This window comes from Xiphophorus couchianus, chromosome 4 (assembly GCF_001444195.1).
Source record: "Xiphophorus couchianus chromosome 4, X_couchianus-1.0, whole genome shotgun sequence".
NCBI classification, from domain to species: domain Eukaryota; kingdom Metazoa; phylum Chordata; class Actinopteri; order Cyprinodontiformes; family Poeciliidae; genus Xiphophorus; species Xiphophorus couchianus.
The window spans coordinates 15219132-15239443 of NC_040231.1; the positions used below are offsets into that span (position 1 = coordinate 15219132).

The 20312-nt window shown below is 41.3% G+C and overlaps 1 protein-coding gene across 4 annotated transcripts in view; it reads left to right on the top strand.

Annotated features, from left to right (window-relative positions):
* gse1b (Gse1 coiled-coil protein b) overlaps positions 1-20312 on the top strand; it is a 182606-nt gene that overhangs the window by 94309 nt on the left and 67985 nt on the right. The window contains exon 1 of one of the 4 annotated variants that reach the window (XM_028014086.1): positions 10897-11078. The exons of 2 other annotated variants lie outside the window; for them this stretch is intronic. In XM_028014086.1, coding sequence (XP_027869887.1) covers positions 11015-11078 — 64 coding nt within the window. In that variant the 5' untranslated portion in view covers positions 10897-11014. Of the gene's footprint in view, positions 1-10896; positions 11079-15147; positions 15481-20312 lie in introns of those variants that run through there. One more of the 4 variants, XM_028014087.1, reaches the window with a different exon arrangement.

Below are 20312 nucleotides of genomic sequence, written 5' to 3' on the forward strand. Positions count from 1 at the left end.
ACGATAGTTTTGTGCAAGTTGGAATATTCATTTTAAAGTTTATATTAGATAGATTTAAAAAGGACATAAAGGCCCTTTAGGCATTTAAATGTTGAAATTGCACAATTGTTATATGTTCTGATTTAAATGTACTTTCATAAATCCGCTGACTCTGAAGGCACTGGATTTTATTTAGAGGTATCTAATATAGCTTTCATCTTTTAACAAATTTAAATCAATTAAAGAGATGATCAGTTGGAGATAAAGCGAGAAGACCTTTGTTTCTGTGCCGCTCCAGTTTGTTTTCCACTCTTCAGCTATACTGAAGTGAGCGGATCTCACTTGACCTTCATTAGTTTGGATCAGGCTGGTCCATACTTAGCACTTGCTCATCATCATAGTAGGCAGCAGCATCCACAACTGAGATGTGTAAATGTCAACTCTATGCAAAATAATGATGTTTTCTTGCAAACATGCCAGGTAACGCAGTCTGAATTCTGTTTTGCAAATAGACAAAATCTGAAAAAAATAGAAGCCATTTCAATCCTCTGATACTAAAGAGAGTGATTGCTAAGGTTAGTCACAGTACATGCTTATGTTAAGGTACAAATGTTGTGTTTGACATGCTATATGTGCATGTTTTTTTCGTTTTAATGCTACATATCCCGCATTCTCCCTCATTCACCTCAGCTCCTTTGAGCAACTTGCAGCCTCTCAGCTCTACCTGCCATTATGTGCAGCCGAGGTGTCTCTAATGGCCCGTGGCGCTCCCTTCCTCCACCTTTCCCCTTTCATTTTCTCATAACAAGCCCCCTGCCCTCTCTCACTGGAGCTCAGACAAGATTATCCCTACGTTATTTCCACCTTCCACTCCATCCCACACTTCCTGGCTCAAGCATGACCCCACAGCAGCAGGAAATGGGCATTTGCAGCACTCGTTTCTCTCTTCCTCACTCTTCCTCAGAGCACACACACTTGGAACAGGTCACAGATCATTTCGAGCACCTTGAGTGTGGCGAGGCAATTACTCTCCCTTCTGGTCACCTCCAGCTCCCCACCGCTGCCACCGCTTCCTGCACAACTACGAAAGGGCTCCTCCTCTATTATCTCCCATTCCTCACACAGTGGGAGACGCCAGTAGTGGTATCAGCCCAAATCTCTACTACTGCTGGTGTTGCAACAGCCAGTCTGTCCGGCTAAAGATCATCCTTCTGCCTTTGGTTTGCAGCGCCACTATCCACACATGCCACAGTGTTGGTTATTTGTTTCAGCAGAGCGGACAGGAAGATAGAGGGTGGAACCAGGAGACATACTGCCATAGCTTATGTTCATCTCAAACTGGCTCATTGAATGAGCAGAGTCATCCGTCATCCATCTCCACGCTCCGGTTGTTTCCCCTTCATCACAATCCTTCTTTGAGCTGCTCCTCATCATAAGTCCGTTGCAAGCAGACGGCGACATTTGTGTATTTTTGTTTGCATGAGTCTGATTTACAGCAGGTATGTTTTCAAGCAGCAACTGGTAATAAATCCGGTGACATCATAGCAAGAGGGGAAATCGAATTGCTGCTGCACTTACTCATATCTACTGCGCTCCGCTCTTCTTTACGGCGGTTATTATCACCGTCACTGCACAAAGGCTTACACACACACACACCTAAAGACTACTCTGGAGATCTAATTGAAGGTGTGATCGTTGAGGTCTGCTGTAAATCCTGCTGCACTGGTCACTACAAAACGGGCTTTGACTGATTTGGTTGTTGTTTTTTTATTGACAAGGACAGGAAATCACTCATACACACACATCTTGTGCTTTATTTATCTGAACAGAAGTGATCTCAATCGCAAAGCATTAAGCTTGCAGGGCTCCATTCATTCATCCATCTATTTTCTATCACCTCTTTATCTTTACTCTGTGGGGCTCCATGGGGTCTTCTTCCCATCTCCAACGGTCAGAGGTCAAAAAAGCCACAGAAACCAGGTGACATCGGATTAAACCTTTGATTTATTAGAGGTAAGGTAGAGGGAACAACTTAATCTTTTTTACCCCTTATTATGCTTTTTTATGCAGCTGAAATACACAGTTTTACATTTATCAGATGCATTGTAAAGTTACTATAGCGTACAGACTCTGCACGTATTAGAACAACTGTGCCATGACTATTTGATGAAGTCGTATAATTTTTAGCACTTGCTAAGAGCCTGATAAGAAAATTTACCCACTAAGACAAGCTATTAAGCATCTTTCAGTTAGAAATTAAGACCGCTTTGCCACTTGGTGCCGAATGTTCCTTGATAATTCATTCAGTGAGACCGATCAAACAAATTTTGCAGAAACAAAGTCATGCAACAGGAGCGGCTGTTTTATCATGCCCATATTAGTGGAGAAAAAAGGAAAATAAAATCTTTGCAAGACTTTGATGATCATCTTTAACCAATTTGAGAGGTCTCTGCTATGACACGCAAGCTGTTTCCATCTCACTGTCAAGAAAGATTTACACACACTGGGAGGATGCTGCCAAAACAAGTGAAATAGATGTATTTCCATCTTGCGGGTTGTGGTGTTAATCAGTTACTGGAAGCAGAGTGGATAAGTTGTTATTTTATAAATGCTTGAGGAAGAGAGCACATGTTAATCTAAACAGTCCTAAGATAAAATGTGTGACATAAAATGCAGGCTTGAGAGGTTTATATTTTACTTTGTTGTTCACACATTCTTTGCTTCTCTTGTTTATTGATTATTTCAATAATTAATGGCAGTAAACAGCAGGGTATTGATGCACTGTGAAATTAAATGAATATCACAAGATGCTTTTATGTATGCCATGAACTCCTGACTTGAGAGGTCCTGGGGTAGCAGCCCTCCTTCACATATTACAAAAAGCTCTGCAGAAGGTCTGTTCCCACAGAGACCAAGCTTTGTAGCACCATGGTTACCGCAAAACCCTTTAAACCACCTCAGGCCCCCCTTTTCAGCGTCCCTTGATCCCTTATTCCCCCTCCATTACAAATCTTTAGCAAAGGAGAAATGTTTCGACCCCTTTCTCAGTTGATCACGGTCTACTAACGAGCAGTAAAACCACTAAAACCATGTCTCTAGAAAGTGCAATCTCCTCAGTCTAAACTATTGTTTTGCTTTGTTTTGTTTTTGTCACATTTCTGCTCATGTTTGGCTCACAGTGGCATGTGTGCAGCAAATTCAGGTTTGACCGTTCACTGATCAAAGAGCCACATTTATTCCCATTTGGGTTTTTTTGTGTGCATCGAGTCGCTTCGAGAGGCTTTGCGAGATTTATCTCCTTTTTCTGTCATACATAAATGAGCCGCACAGAGCATTTCAACACGGCAAGCGCAGAGATTTATATGGCTGCCGGACAGATTAATCTGCGGAAAAATACAGAGAGGAAAAGCAAGAAAAGAGGATTCTTGGAAGGCCTTTTCTCCCCAGGCTGGTAGCGGACCAAACAGCTCTCTGCTCTACAGGAAGAGTACATTTAATGTCAGGTGACTACCTCTCCCTTTTTCTTTTGCTATTTTCTTTATATAAATGTCTACAGAAATAACACCCAAATACCCATGGCTCATCATTTTCATGTTTAAAACCAAAGGTGTATCTAAATCTTTATGTTTTTGGTAACATTTCACAGCTTATGTCAGAATAGTTTAATATGAAAGGGATTTTCGGAAGAGCTGCATTCATTTTAATTGATTTTTACTGCGTCCCAGTGCTCTTTTGGGAATCTGCATGACCAAAGCGGCCTTGAGATTAAGACCATGAGCTGATGGTTGATATTCTCCTGGAGGTTTTTGTCTTTAAATAGCAGAATTCACGGCCAGTTATCCAGGTCTTGAAGCAGCACCAGACTATTGTACTACCATCACCTCGTGTTTTCTGAAATTCTGCTTTAGTTTGTTGCTTAATGTAACAGAATGCACATTTTACGTTACGACTTGTTTGTAATGCCTCTCACTGTGATTCACTGGAGTACAAAACCTTTGAAATGGCTTTTTAATCCATTACAGAATGATAATTAAAATTTAATTTCTTTCTCCTCCTTAATTTATTTTCTTAACCTTTTTCATGTAGCCAGACAAGTTCTGTGTAGGACTGCAACTAACAGTTATTTTAATAATTGATTATTCTATCGATTATTCTGACAATTCATCAGCTAATTGAATAAAAAAAAAAATGGCCCATTCGGCAGATTTTTTATTTAGCCACTAAAGTAACTTTTACACAATATTAGAAATACATGAAAAGATGCAAATAAATAAATTATTTTTTCAATAAGAAAATACAATCTTAACTGCCTGAAATGCAATGAACATTTGAAGCAAAGCATTCATCTAAAGTTAAAAAAAACTGTCTACTAATCTGTTTTTTCTGTTTGTTTTTTTAAGTGGATATTAAAAGATGCTTATATTAGACTTTTCTTTTTACAGAATTTGAACCAGGTGAAGTTAAAAAGGACACTTGTGGACTTCTGGGTTGCATATAGAAAATGTTTAAAATGAAAATATTTACATTTGTTCTTTCAGTAAATGGCCATTTTTTAATCTGTATACTCCAGTTAATGATTAATCGATTCTTAAATTAGTTGACAATTAATTAATCAAATGAATTTGATAATCAAATTAATCGTTTCAGCCTTAGTTCTGTGTAAAGGATTTCTATATTCTGTAGTAATTAAGCCTTGGAGTGAGCTGTAGAACCTAGCAAAGAATTTGGTTAATCAGAGTTAATTCATGATTAAGATAAGATATAGAAAACACTTTTATCAAAAGTGACTCACAAATAAACATGTAACAATGCAATCAATATCAAAGCTAATAATGTCATGTAATAGTTAACATTTAAAGCAAAAACAAATCAAATCTATCAAATACGTTTTACATTCCTGTAAGAATGTAAAAAAATAATAATAATTAAAATGCAACCACACACATCACCCAAACAACCCAATGAATTTGAGGATGTAAGCACTTGTTCTCATGTACGCACATCTAAGTGTGTGTTTGAATGTATAAAGGCGCATCCTGCTGCTTTGGCAGGGGATCACAGATTCTTAATTCAGTTGTTATCCATGTTTGAAAATGGAATTGGCTGCAGTGTTTGTAGAGCTATGGTTGCTGGTGTGTGTGTGTGTGCGGATGTTTGGCAGCAGACTGAAAGGTTGCTGTGGGTCTACGCTGGCGTAGTTGGAGCGGGAATTCGATTGGTGGGGACAGGAGGCCAAAGGCCGCCCAGGCTGGCGACTGCCACTTGGTAAAATGCCCCATCTAAACAAACTCCAGATCTGAGGAGATTCCTCTTTCCTTTCTGCCTATCTCTTATCTTTAACACTTAATCTTGTCTTTCTCATAAAAAAATGAAGACAAACCCTCACTAAGAGCGGCTGCTTTCCTCTGAACCTTTTTCCTGTAATTATATTCCTTGTTCTAATTACAATCAGGCAATATCACAGCCAGTGTTGTTGCTCTCATCAATGAGAGAGCTCCTACTTAAATGCCGTAATGTAAAATGTACTACCACATAGAGGCGGTTAGAAGCTATTTGATTCCCCTCTTAATTAGATGTTTACTTTTTACCTTAGAGTACCCTTGTAAACTGGCAGTCTGTTATTTGAGCTCGTTATCCAGTGATGGGGTTGGGGGGCGGGCATCATCTCATCGCCAGAGAGAAAACAGTCAAATCTATGTGCATCAGCAAGCTTTGAAGAAAGAGGAAAAAGCAAAAGACATAAGGATGGAAGCAAAGTGGAAACAAAAAGAGATAGCCAGAGAAGAGGAGAAAATAGAGGGAGAAAGATGATTAATCCAATCAAGCCTCTTAGTGTTTCATCAATAGGCATTGTTCTAAGATGGCCGCTTCTCTGAGGCTCGGGCTGTGGGCTGCAGCTAGGCTAACACCCGAGCTAATCCCACAATAATACAGAGACGAGGACGACACTGAGGATAGGGACTGTACCGGCAGATTAGCACCAGCAAAGGATTCACACAAACAGGGGATGGAGCGGAGAGGCAGTCACAGATTGAGTTAGGTGCCTATTGGATTGTACGGCTTATAGTTTTATCCCGTGTGAATGTGTGCCGCCGGTTTCTGTTGTCGAGTGTGGCGGAGCTGAACTGAGCTGCTGGCGATTCGCACAGTGCGGAGAGGTCATGTGTGAATACATCTGTGGTCTTTCACGTGTGTGTGTTTTGGTTTGAAACTTCATGTTTCTTTATTGTTCAAAAATGGGGGTCTGATAAGGGATCCTAAAGCAAAAGGTAGTTCATGAGTTGGGTGCTCATGAACTTGGTTTGAGGTATTCGGATGTACAACGCATCGTTAAGATGTGCTGCCATTTAAAAGATGTGTATATTAAAGGCAAAATATTCACTTTCTCTTTTTTCTTTTTTTCCTCGTCACTCGACATTTCCTTTTTCATTCTCTTTCCTGTTATCTACTTCCTTCTGTCCCCCTGTCGATTTCCCTCCCTGCTCCCCCTCCGCCCTGCAGCATTTTCTGAGATGACAGAAGGGTGTTTTTCCTTTGTTGTGGAGCTGCTTGCACATCCTCTCCTCTGTTGACAGGTAAAAGACATGAAAGATACTAAAAGACTGAGCACGATGGAATCCTCTGGGGAAGAAGAGAAGAGGCAGGGAAAAAGGGAGGACTGATAGCAAATGAGAGAGCAGGAGGGGAGGAGTGCGTGTGCACCAGAGGGGTAGGATGCAAAAATGACTGCCAAAGCTTGGCTAAAGGTAAAGCATTTAGTGAGAGAAAAGGAAGGATTGAGTCAAAGGAGGAGAGCAGGGAAAGGGGAGGAGGGTTTGACTGTCTCTGACCTCGGGTAAGTCTCTTCGACTGTGTGCTGATGCGTGAAACCTGAGCACACGCAGTATTAGCACGCCTCACTTACCGAGCACAGCAGAGGTCTGACACAGGGCAAGGCAGCTTTACGCACACACACACAGGCCCAAAAAACACGCACTATTAAAAACACACAGCTTTCTCAACATACAAACATTACAGCCACTCATGTTCACTTGTTCAGTACTTACAATCCTCTCACACACACACACAAAGCTGCACCCTTGCAGAAGAATAGCGTGTTAAAGCGGCGCGCACAGCGAAGCGTGGTGAAGGTCAGTTCAAGCCCTGCAACGAGCCCCGAGGTGCCGGTGCCACGCTGCCCCCTCAGCTGCCCTCTGCTGCCTTCATAGATGTGCAGTGTGTGTGCTGGCTTGGCGTCCTGCCAGGGCCCCCGTGTTTGTTCCCTAATACAGTTGTGTGATTCACATCCCGCCTCGGGCAGGTCCAACTGTAATCCAGCTCTCTCTCCAGCTTCCTTTCTTTCTGTCTTTCTCTTGTGCTCCTCCACGTGTGTATGTTAATGGGCTAACCATCTCTGTCCAATAAACAGGGATAATTGAGACAAACAAGCCAATGAGGAAATGTCACAGGAGAACACAAGTCAGGCGAAAAAACACACTGCCAACAGCTCTTTGTTTGTGTGTGTGTGTGTGCATGGATGCAGCCTTGTGTGGATGCATGAACGTGATTAAATATTAAATGCAGTGTATTGAGCAATGCGCATAAAAAAACAAAAACAACAACAAAAGAAAAAGTGTGCCGTGTCATTAGCTTTATTCTGGCATGTTGCTGGATTTTCCCGCTGGGTTTGCTCCCCAGGCTTCCTGAGCTGCGCTCGCGCACCTTACACCTGCCCCTGGGCGATTACACAAACACACAGCCACACATGGCAGAAGAACACCCACCACATATGTGTACACACATTTGTTAATCAAATGAGTTACGCTTTTAAAGATCCCCCTCCTTAAATCTTGTGCGGTTCATTATGCCGTGTCTGGTTCTCTGCTCTTGCTGTCTAATAACAACGGAGCTCGCTGAGATCTGACGTGTTTGATGCGGAGACAGATGAAGAGTTGGAGGATGCAGCTAAGAGAGCTGAGTGACAACAAAAAGCCTAATCAGGGCAGAGCTGTGTGGTGCAGTGTGTTCCCTCAGCTGTGAGCGGGGACGCTTCTGTTGTCTGTGCTAGAAAGCAGGTGTGCCACAAGGCATGGTGGGAGTGGATATGATAAGACTCCACATCAGCTTGTCAGCTTTGGCCAGCTCTTCCTGCACCTGGTTCCCTATTCTTCTTCTTTCCTTGCTGTCTGATAGTGTTGGAGGATGTAATCCACTTTAAAACAGGAGGGACGGGAGATTGGTGAGGGATGGCAGCTTGATTTAGAAAATCAAAATGTAATTTTTAAAATTAGAAATTAGAAGACGTCCCTTTGGTTTTTGAATGGAATGCTTCTCGAACTCGACTTCACCCTGAGTCCGTGTTCACTTTCCAGTGCTGGTGGCAAACAGTTACCAACCTTTCGCAGAAAAATGAAACAGCATATATGTGTACTGCATTTTATATGCGTTCAGTTAGCAGTAATCCATGCTAATTATTACTATGAATTACTGCATCAATGCAGCACAGCATGGAAGTGATCAACCTGTCACTCTGCTGAACTGCATTGTTAGGTCTGGTCTTCCTGGTGTTCGTCTCGACAATATTCCATAAATTTCCTACAGGATTTAAGATAGGCAGGTTTGCTGATCAATGAAGTACAGTAACATCATAATAGATAAACTGTTACTGGCACTGAGGGCAAATCCTGCTAGAAGAATAAAATCAGTATCTCCATAAAACTTCTCAGTCGAGGGAAACAGTAAATGCTTTTATAGTTTCTGGTAGATTCTGTAGTAATTTTTGGACTTAATAAAGCACACTAGACCAACACCAGCAGATGATATGGCTGCCTCATTCTTCACTATTTGTGAAAGCTTCAAGTGTCTTGAATTGTGTGCCTCTCCACTCTTCCTCCAGACTTTGAAACCTTCGTTTATCAATAAACGCACAACTTAATTTGTTTTAAAATAGGATTTTGGACAGCTGAGCAAGAGTTCAGTCATTGTTTCTCCCTAAACCAGCTTCTGACATGATCTCTAGTTCACAAGTATTTAAACAAAAGAAAAGTCACAGTCAGAGCCAGTGTCTTGGCATTGTGTCTCTTAAGACACAGACTCAAGCTGCAGCTCATAACTCTTTCGTCAAACTCTTAAATGGACTTTGCTTTAAATTCCTTTCAAGGTTGTGGTTTTCCTTTCTGCTTACCCACTGTATTCCACAACACTTTCTTCTTCTACTCAACCTTCCATTAATATGCTTGGATTCAGGATTCTGAAGCGTAAACCTCTTTTGCAATAACCTTCTATTAGGTTTCATTCTATCTGCTGAGCAACTGCCAAGTCAGCAAACCTCCCCTATGATTCTGTAATACATGTTATGGCCTCACATCACATCATTATTAGAAATATTTTTTAGTTTCCATTAGCTGTAAATCAAAGTTAACAGCAATAAACATTTCTACTATATTTTTAATTAAAAAAATCTTTGGAAATTGTGCATTGGAGGGATTTGGACCAGCTATTTAGAAGTAAAAAAAAACTCACAACCTGAATTTGCACTCTCTTCAGAATTACATACTGTTCAGGAACATTGAGTGCTTTTACGTTACTTTTTTGTGTGTCGTTTCAGTTGATGCTCCCAAAAACACATCTGAGTTTCTACTTGCATTGCGTGACCACTTTCTCTCTCTCAAACAAGTTCTCTTCTACTTTTTCATCATACCACTCAAATAATTGGTATGCAGTTTTTTAAAGGCAGAAAAGGCCTATTTGACATCTTCCAAACTTCAAGTCAGACCTGTTGAACTCTTAGCAAGTTAAAAAAAGAAGCACCAAGCATTTTTCTTTTGCTGTTTTTGTTGTCACACACTACGTGTCTGCACCGGGTGATGTTGGCCAGCGTCAGAGATGTGTGTGTGTGCAAAGTGTTGAGGAGTATTTGTGACAGCAGCGTGATATGCTCCGAGATGAATCAGTGTCCTGCAGCAGCAGACACAGAGACGGGGGACTGAGCAAGAACCAGATTAAGTTTTCCGGCATGTGAAGTGGACTTAGAGAGCAGGTGGTTTGCATTCATGAAGTGATCAAGCAAACATTTAGCCTTGCAGTTCATTTGGTCTTTAGAACGACAGAGGATTCGGACATCATGTTTTAGGGCAACCTGGTAATAAACAGTAATTACTCCTTGACCACCTGACAAAGCACTCAGCTGCTTTTGTTACAAGTATTTGATTTTCACTACATTAAGTGCAAGACTACAAGCACAAGTGAAATAATATCAAGATAACCGTAAATAAATAGAAGTTTGCCAATTTCGTACTGTTTGAAGATCAGATTGTTGTCAGCTTTTCCGAATATTGTTCCTTTTTGTTTACTGTTGTAATTATTCATTGATAGTAACGACAATAACAGAGACATGAATGAAATTAAGGTAAATAAATGCTACACAGTATAGAACGTGTTAATAGAAACAGTTTTGATAAACCAAAGATGCAAAAGATTGAGAGAAAAAGTGCTAGAATATTTTTATTAAAATTTTTTGATAGCAAATAAGTAAAATGAATAAAGGTATATAATATTTTGGAATTAAATAATATATACACATTTAAGGTAATTCACACATTTTGAATAAATCATAAAAACGTTTGAGTTAATAATGAAAACAATTAAAGATTTATATTTTGTGACCATTTTGGCAAAATCAATATTTAGAAAATATATGGATTTTTTATAAATACAGAAAACAAATGTAGATTTTTAAAAAAGGGTTGCATAACCGCAGGTGTTTTTAAAATATATTTTTAGTATGTGAATATGGTACTGAGTCCTGTGCTTTTATTGCATAAAATCAGCATCTCTCCTGATTCAGGCTGTTCAACGCATAGCATCTGGGTTTTAGATTTTCTTTTTATTTATTCATTGCTGTGTATGTCATAGAATCAGTCCGTTCTAAATATAAATTTACAAAATCATTATAGGCTGTAGAAAAACCCTTGGATAATAAACAATACAAGTCCTCCAGCTGTACAAGAATACATACAGACGATAACAACTTCATGTCTTTCTTTTGTTTTCTTCCATGTTACCTTTGCACCATCTTTTGGCTGCCACACTCGTGCCTGTCTCTCCACGTCTCTTCACAGGTAAGTGCCTGAACTCTTGCACACACATGCACATTGCTCAGCTGCTTTATCTGTAATCTGAAGGCTCTGTGTGATGCTGTTGGAGTTCTTAGCGAGGCCACACTCCTGGATAATGTTGCTTAGAAACAGAAGTGAGTGAAAGTGCGCAGCCGACCTCGGTAGCTGTCCTATTGACATGGAGGTGAGGGGCTGTGATTAAACTGTAAACACTCTGACTATACAAAGAATTGTGTTCCTTTTTTTCTCTCTCTTCCTTGGTTGTAAAGTGGGATGTTGCACTTCTCAAAATATAGCTTATATTAGAGCCTTTTTCTCCCCTGTTTACCCCTGAAGAAGCTGCGTGTGTATAATGTGTTTGAGAGTGCTTGAGAGTGTGGTGCTCAGCTGGCCAAGCGCGAGTTGTGTAATTGCAGGGTTATTGCTGCTGAGCCTGATGGGTAATGACACATTTGCAAATTAATTCTCAGTGCAAGGCTGTGATTAGCATACGGAGAGAAGCATTTTGCACACAAAGAGCGATGCACATGCTCACACATTGCGCGGGCCTCTAATCACCAGTGAGAGGTCAGGTTAAATGGGTGTGTGTAGCGGTGGAGTGGGTGCGGGACTAAGCAAATAGGGGTGAGTGAGGGGTTACCAGATTTTATTTCTTATCACATTTGATAAATGCATTCGCACGGAACTCCAGCTCGTTTTTTGAAAGGAAAATCTCTCATATTCTCTGTGAAGGCCGTCTATTTGGTCTTTTTGCAGAGGCCGCATGAGGTGGACCGTCTCTGAGTGCTATATGTAAATCTAAGCTGGCTAGTGATAAAACATTAGGATTTGTTCTCTTTCCTAAATATCACGTTGTGAATATATTCTTGTGTTATTCTTATGTTGCTATTGTGTCAGAGTGCAGCATGAACAGGAAGATATTAGTGATGCTTTTGTCTTTGCCTTCTTTGCTGTTGAGAAAAACACAGTTTCAAATCCCTTCACATGAATACACAGCTAAACATACACACACTGCTTGAGGACTGATCATATAGGGAAGACAACTGAAGTTGGAATAGTGGGTTGTTTGTGTGTGTTATTTGTTAGCTGACTGTGCTGTCCCACCGTTTTCCTCCCTCTTTAACATCCTCATTTTTCTTGTTTCGTTCTCCTCTTCTTTCCTTTGCTCTTTCATCAGTGTTTTCAGTTTCACACACAACCTCAGTCTGAAAGGAGCTTTTTAGAGAGTAGGTATGAGCTGTGTGTTTTTAGGCCTGAGCATGTGCTTTATGCTTTTCCACAAACCACATCAAATGTGACTCATTACATTACCTTAAATAACAAAGGACAATGGCGGTCTTGTGTTTTCAGTGTCTTAATAGACACAATCTCTTGAGAAATGCTTCAAAGTGTTTTTTTTTCATAGTTTGGATGATTATAATTTACAACTCAAAATTTAGTTTCCATTTATTAGAATAAGAACAAATGCAACGACCATGTAATGACCTATACCATCAATGGCAAACCTGTTGACTCGACAGTTCAAGTAGAGAAGACAATCATTCACACCTTTCACAGCAAACTTTCTAGACTCATGCATTGACAATAACAATAGGCTCGGGGCTTTCAATTTAATTAGAAAACTGAAAACAAATTCAAATATATTTGCATCAGCAAATCTGTCCCTTTTGTCTGAGTTGCTCCTCTCACTGTAATGAAATATACGCCGGAAAATGTTTCTGAGCTCGTTCACCAGGTTCTCTTTGCTGCTTGAATCTTTTCAAAACTTGCTCCTGGCTTCCTGTTCTCATCCTGTCCACCTTGCAGGAGCAAGATGCCGTGCTTTCAGTTGTCTTTCTGTCCGTCTCTGTCTGTCATCGAGTCGTCACACCTGCTGTGCCTTGAGGCGGGGACTGCACGTCACCTCCCAGCCTGTCCAACAAGGTGCGAGAAGCTTCGACACCTGCCTCACACACTCACCTGAACAAAGCAGCACGGAGGCACGCTCATACCTTTGAGCGATGATAATGTGGGCCGTTAGCACACATTCAGCCTCACTGGGGAGGTAGAAGAGAATGCGTTGAACTGTTTCGCTTCATCTGTCTCCGTGTTGTGACGTCCACACCTACTCACTGTTGCCACATTAAATATTTGCTGATTTTTTTGTATTACTAAAAAGGTCTTTGTTCCTAGAATAACTACCCCTCACTCCCCTTCCCTGCCTCTATCTATGTCTCGATCTGTGGACACCCCCCGTCCTCCTCCTCCTATTCCACACTTGATTTCTGCTCGTTTATGTCTCCTTCTCAAGTCATCGGTCCCTATTAGCGATTATTTGCCCCATTTGGTTGTGAGCATGCCTTTCACACTCCCACTCACTCTCGCTGTGCTTGTTGTGCTCGTGGAATGTGTGTTTTAGGTTTTTTTTTCCTGTCCTCTGAGTCTTCCTGAAGGCATTGGACCCCCTCGATGTGCCCCACCACCCCCTCCTCTTCCGCACTGAACTGCTGCCAATCTCCCATGTCTTTCTCCCCCATAGAGTTTTCACAGAATGGGTTGGAGAGGAAGACGAATTGTCCCCATCCCGTTCTTTTCCCTCTGTACCACTTCTGTTATTTTGTGAGCTGGGGTGTGTTTGCGTGTGTGTGGTTTATCATGGACGCTTCCCAGCAGATAGTTAACTCCTCACCCTCTAACTGCCTCCATCTCAGTAAGGTTTGTGTGCAGAGCAGGCAGTGGAGTAACACAGGATGTTTGTGTGTTTATTCAAGATGGTGTGTGTGTGTGCTCCAGCATATCTCACCTTGGGAGACCCATTCTTCCAAGAAATATTACGCTGTGAGGACCCTCTGCTCTTATGGGGCCCAAAGGGTGGACCCCATAAAAAGATGTGATGTTTTAGGGTTAGGGGATCAGGTGTACATTGAGCTTAGCGAAATGGTCAGGGTTAAGCTGTAGAAATGAATGGAAGTCAATGAAAAGTCCTTGTTAAGATAGAACGACATCCTATGTGTGTGTATGTGTGTGTGTGAAGGGAGAGAGAGAGAGGATGGGGGATAGTCGGCTGTCGGAGCAGCATGGTGAGCAGTCTGTGCACCAGCCTGCACTAGCCAAGTTTCCTAGACGGACACACAAACGCACCCACACACTCGCAGACCGAGACGAGGACTCTCATTTTCAGAGAGGAGAACGGAGGCGGGGGATCTTTTGTATTTTCCTCCTCCAAACACGTAGCTGTTCTATTGTGAGCTGCCCTTGAAGACCCACAGCCCTCTCTCTCTCTCTATCTCTTTCTGTCTTTCTCTCTGTGTGTTTGCTGTCGGTCAATCCTTTCCTACTGTCTGATACAGTGTGAACAGATGCTCTCTTGATAGTCGTTGGCCTCTCGCTGTCACTGGGGCTGTGCAATCAGCTGTCACCCTGACTTCAAATTGAACTGTGACCACTCTCCTCCTCGGGTGAAGCATCAGCCCTGGCTGGTGGTTCCTTCTCGTCCCTGCTGCTGCCCCCTCTATCTCTTTTTCACTTTACCTCCACCACTCCTCTCACACAAACATACACCCCCACAGCCCAACACACACCCTTTCTCGCTTTCTGCTTGTGTTGATGCCTGGAGGGAGTTCATTCTGCCCTCCTTCCATCCTCCTCTCCTCCACCTCCTTCCCTCTGTTTCAGCAGAGAAAGAGAGAGAGGGAAAAAAAGGGAGGTTGAGAAAATCACAGAGCAAGAAAGGGAAAGAGAGATAGTTGCAGCGGTAGTGGAGGAAGCATCGTCCCTTTGATCATCTTTCTTGGACAGAAGGATAAAAGACAGTCCTTGGAATCAGTGGCTTGCTCCTATCTGCTGGATTTACCCAGCCTGGGTTTGTTCCCCCTTCTATCTCTGTTCTCCTCCTGGCTCTGGACCTGCCTGCTTTTACATCTCTTCCCCGGCTGTCCCGACTCTCTGGGTGTGTGCCCGTGTGGGTTTTTGAAAGAAAAGGCGACAGAGAGCGAGCTTCCTGCTGCCGCTTAGAAACGGACAGCGAGTCCGTGACCCTTTCCCGGGGGGATCTGGGGCGAGAGCGAGCGGGTCGAGAGTGGGGGCGTGAACGGGGGCTGACCCTTGCACCGCTCTGTCTGTGTGCATCCGTGTGGCTGTCTGACGGGGGGTTTATGTATGTGTGTATGTCTTCTTAGCCGGCTGGGCGGTCCCAGCCTCACGCTTGGTTAGCGAGGACCAGAGAGCAGGGATGACAGGCTGAGCTCCAGCCCAGCCTCACCACACACAGAGCCTTGTTTCTGGGTGGCTGTGGCACCGTACCTCTCCTGCTCACTCATCCAGGACAGGATCGGCTGCCTGCACGTTTTAAACAAGTTGCTCTCGCTTCATGACACGTAAACAGTGACAATGTTCGGACTAAAAGCGCCGCTTTACTATTTACCAGGTAAGCTAACTTCAGTTTTTGCACACTTATATACACTTCAGTGTATTTTAGTTGTTTTCTGCTGTGAGAAAGTGTGATGAAGCTTGTGTGTTCATGCAGTCTTGCTTTTTAGACACATTCTTCTTTGTGCTGACAGTCTTGAGGTCTGAACCTGAGCACTTGTAATGCTGTGTGACAGCAGCACTCACTCTTTTCCTTTACACCCTGAGCCTTTTATCAGAAGTCAGCAGGTAAACAGGAGTCTGACTGACTGTGTGTCTTTTATGCAATACAGCCTTGCAGCAAGAATCACAAAGGCTAATGTATGGGTTTTTAAATGCATTTTTATCTGTTGCCTGTTTCTTCCTGCCTTTGCCGGGGTGTGCATGCGTTCACACATGCTCATGTGTAGATCTGTGGTTTACTGTGTGTGTGTGTGTGCGGGCGCGTGTGGGGGGTGTATGTGTGTGTGTGTGAAAAAAACTGAGTGCTAAGGCGGCGTGAGGTTACCACCGGTCGGTGCTTAAGTGCGTGTCACAGCTCACTGGGCACTGATTGTGGAGAGGAGAGCCAAGAGAGAGGTGGTGAGGGAGAGAACGAGAGCGAACAGACTGGAGAAGAAATGGAGAATCAGACAGAGATCAACTTCATGGAAAAAAATGTTTTCTCTGTCAAGCTGTCTGATATACTTGAAATTTGTTCCTGCTTTTGTATAAGAAAATATTCATAAATGTGGAAAAGTCTTAACTGTTTTTGATTGGTATGTTCGCTATGCACACCTGTTAAATGAAAAATGCATTTTGCATTTGCACTCTACGACAGTCGGTTTTGTTTTTGGTCTAAGCTTTTGATCCAAGAGATGCTTAATATAATGTACAATATTTAAATATTTGCTTTAATTTTAATTTCCCATGTAAGCAAAGACACAAATCCCATGGAGGTAACATGCTCTTATGTATATGTGATTGTGTGAGTGTGCACTTTTCTCTTTAGTTGGAATGGATTACAACATAGCAACATATTAGGAAAACACACAACTGCAATATTGGTGTTGAAAATTGTCAAGACCACATTGAGAATGTTTTCCTCAGTCTTCTCTTGCTATTCCATTATCACAACTGGTCCAAGAAACTCAGCATGCAGTGCAATAATACAGGGAGCCTTAGCTTTAACTGCCCACCCAATGTTGCATCCAGCCAGGTCTTCATAATTGTGAAGTGGTGAAATTTGATGCTCAAATGACAGCTGATATATTTTGCAGCTCTTGATTGCAGGCTCTGTTGACCAAACAGAGCGTCAGTCTTTTCTAACAGATCTGGCATCTTTCAGAGCAACAAACTGCTTTTATCTGTAATGTTTTACATCTGAGTCTTTGCCATGTGCTTTTATGTATGTTCTGTAAAACTGATCTATTACTTTAAACCAGATTTCAATTGCATCTTTTTTTTTTTTTTTACAAAATTTGATGAGTTATTTTTTTAGTACAGAACTGTGCACTCAAACTGCCCTTCGAGTTGAGTTACAGTACTTAGACTGAATATGAAAATTATTGTAAAAGTAATAAATTGTACTGCTGAGAGAAAATGTGTTTTTGTTTACCTCATAATATGTTGCTCTGCAGAATAGCTATTTTTATGGCAAAATTAAGCTATTTCTAAGAAATCGAAGTTTCACTAGTAAATGACACAATAAGAAGTGATGAAAAAGACAAAATCCATATTTAACATATGTAACATATTTGAGGAAACAATATTGCATAACTGATAAATCACTCACCAGTGCATAATATTACAGCAGGATAAGCCAGCCAATCCTTTTCTTTTTCTTTTGGGCTTTTTTAATTTTCTTACAGCATGCATTCAGAAGCCTACTCCACATTTCTTTTTTTCAGAAAGGGGTTGGATTGGGGGAGGTTTAAATGGATATTTGCTGCTAAAGGCCACCGAGATCCTGCTGTGCAAGAAATAAAGACATAAAGAGACGTGCAGAGGTGCTTGTGTCAGAGGTTGCAGACAGGGACAAAGGGTTGAATGCAGCTCTCTTCTACATGTGTCTAACCCTCTGGCCAGACTGCTCTTTACCCTCTAGGTACTGAATACTCGAAACAGAGTGGTGTAGAAATCAGTAAAGATATAAGTATATATATGATATATGTATGTATAGAGTTATGAAACTGAAAGTGAAATAAGAGATGTTTGAGGTTTCTTTTTTCTGTTAAAAAAACAGAAAAAATAAACAAATTTTTCATCACCTTAGGACTTCTACACCTCATTATCTTTTACATCTACCTCTTCTAATCCTGCTTTTTGATATCTACAGTCACATAACCCACTCTTTTTTCTCTTTTTTTTGCTCAGTGTGTGTAAACAGGCTTCTCCCTGTGACCCCTCAGCCTTCCACACCAACCTGCTGTAGGAGAGCCACACAGATTAGAGACACAGAGAGATGGGTCTCCGTTGTGACAGAGGCCAAAGCTAGTCAGGGTTGCGTGTGTGTGTGTGTGTGTGTGTGTGTGTGTGTGTGTGAGAGAGAGAGAGAGACCGACACTGTGGGTTGCTTCTTCTCTTCCCCCTTCTTTCATTCAACCACTGAATGAGCCCCTGCCTGCCTTCCCGTCTTAACCGCCGTTGCCTTGGAGACCATGTCAGACACATGCTAGTTCCCCATGATTATTTGACAACAAAAAAGGTTGGGTTAAATAAAGAGGAATGGGCTGTGCGTGCATTTGTGGGAGGGGTGGCCGAGGTTTTGATGGGAAGAAAGCGGGCGGAATCCAGAAAGAAATGTATTAAGGTCGAACAACGGCGCGGGGCGCAGAGATAAAGGTGGAGAGGAGAAGCACTTGAACTTGGGTCGCATTTACATCACAGCTGAGGGAGAGCAGAGCCAGAGAGCAACCACTTCAAAATGGAGGTGGTGTCAATGTTTCGACATATTCCTCAACCTCACCTTTTCACACTACTAATGTCTTTTATTCTTTTTGCTATACATTCTACCCACTTCATGGTGTACTCAAAATTCTCTTTATTTTCTCACATCCATCCTCCACATATACTGTACCTTTACTTGAACCATGCCTAGATGTGCCAGCTCCTTTTTTATGTGTAGTTCCCTTTAAAGTTGTTTGGTTGATCAGTGAGAAAGAGAAAAAGGAGTAAAGACAAACATATGGAAGTAGGAGTCGATTTGTTTTCATTCCTTTTATTTTATTAATTTGTTTAAACAACATACCACTGAGGTAATAAGTAAAGTGAGGTACAAATCAAGAGGTGCTGGTGTCTTCTTACAGCAAATCACAGAATGAAGTAATGACTTTGAAAGGAAATCTATCAGACTTTTTAAAATCAAGTCTAATTTCATACAATCTAGTAGTAATCCCATCCTCTTGTCAGAATTACATCAATCAGTCAAACTTTATTTTTATATTAGCTCCCATTCAAAGTTGACATTTTCCTAACAAACAAAACATTTAAATGTAATTGTCAGAAGGCATTTCACTGTGTCAACTATTACACTGACATGAGTAGAATAGCTGTGAAAGATGCTGCAATTCTTTCAGTAGAATATACTAGAAAATAAAATAGAATTTATTTATTAAAATAAACAAAAACAAATTGAATGTAACATATTAAATGAATAATTTGTAACTAGTGAATGAGGCAGTACAAATAGATTATAAAAAATTATTTAACAATACATAAAAATAAGAAAATGGACAAAAAAACTAATTCAAAAGAATAAAAATGCAGAAACATACTTTCTAAAAAAAAATGCTGCAACAAAAGGAATATTTTTGACATTTCTGCATGTTTTGCATTATTGTCAACATTTTTCCCATCTGTTTACTTGAACTCCCGAAAAAATCTTAGTTTTGAATAAAAACTACTTGTCAAATTAGCCTGCACATATTAAAATTACTGACTGCAAGGTGCACATACAGTGTACTTGGGGTTTGCACTGTTGTCTTATAGCAGTAAGAACCCAGGGAGGTAGTTGTAAATAAAAATGTTCTTTGGTGTACTGTGGGCAAATAGAGAAAGTCAAACCAGGTTTCCATCACTTGGCCTACAAGTGTGCATCATTCTTCAGAGCATCATGAAACCTGAGAGTTTCCCTCACATTGCTAAACTCTGATCAGGCTTAGTTGAGTCTGGTGATTCAATATAACATGCACAATAGAAAATGAGAAATAAACATATCACACATCTTTTAAAATGCACTTTCCATGCCTAAAAACTAGAGAACAAGAAACTCTGCAACCAAAGCACTTTCACTATTGCTGTGCACCATGTTCCTACCTCCCTGCCTGTCTTTTGTAATCAATTCGCAGAGAACCAACAAGATGGAGAAAACATCTTTCTTCTATGTCTAAGACAAGCTCCTACCAGGGTAATCAATATGTGTGCGAGCGATGCTGGGTGTTAAGTCCTGGATCAGAGAGTGGACTAATCACTCATGATTCTCAGCTCAAAAGAAAGAAAGAAGAAAAAAAAAAACAACTCGAGTGTTGCATGTTCATACAGTGTAAGGGTGAATCTGAATGTGCTGGTAACATTAGTCAGAGGAGAGATCCCATTGATGAATCTGCCAGAGGAATCCATACTGTGTTAGAAGATTATCTGTGCAGCAGTGAAATCATTAGATCCAATTAACTACAATATCCTTCCTTCCCTGTATTCCTAACTGAGACCATCTCCTCCAATCAATTCCCACAAATCTCCTTCTCTGCATCTTTGACTCTCTATGCAAGCATCTACTCAAGTGTCGGCCATTTCTCTGTGTCCTTCTCCTCCTCCCACTATGCTTTTATCCCTCACTTCACTCTATCATTGTATCCATTTATCTGTTTTACC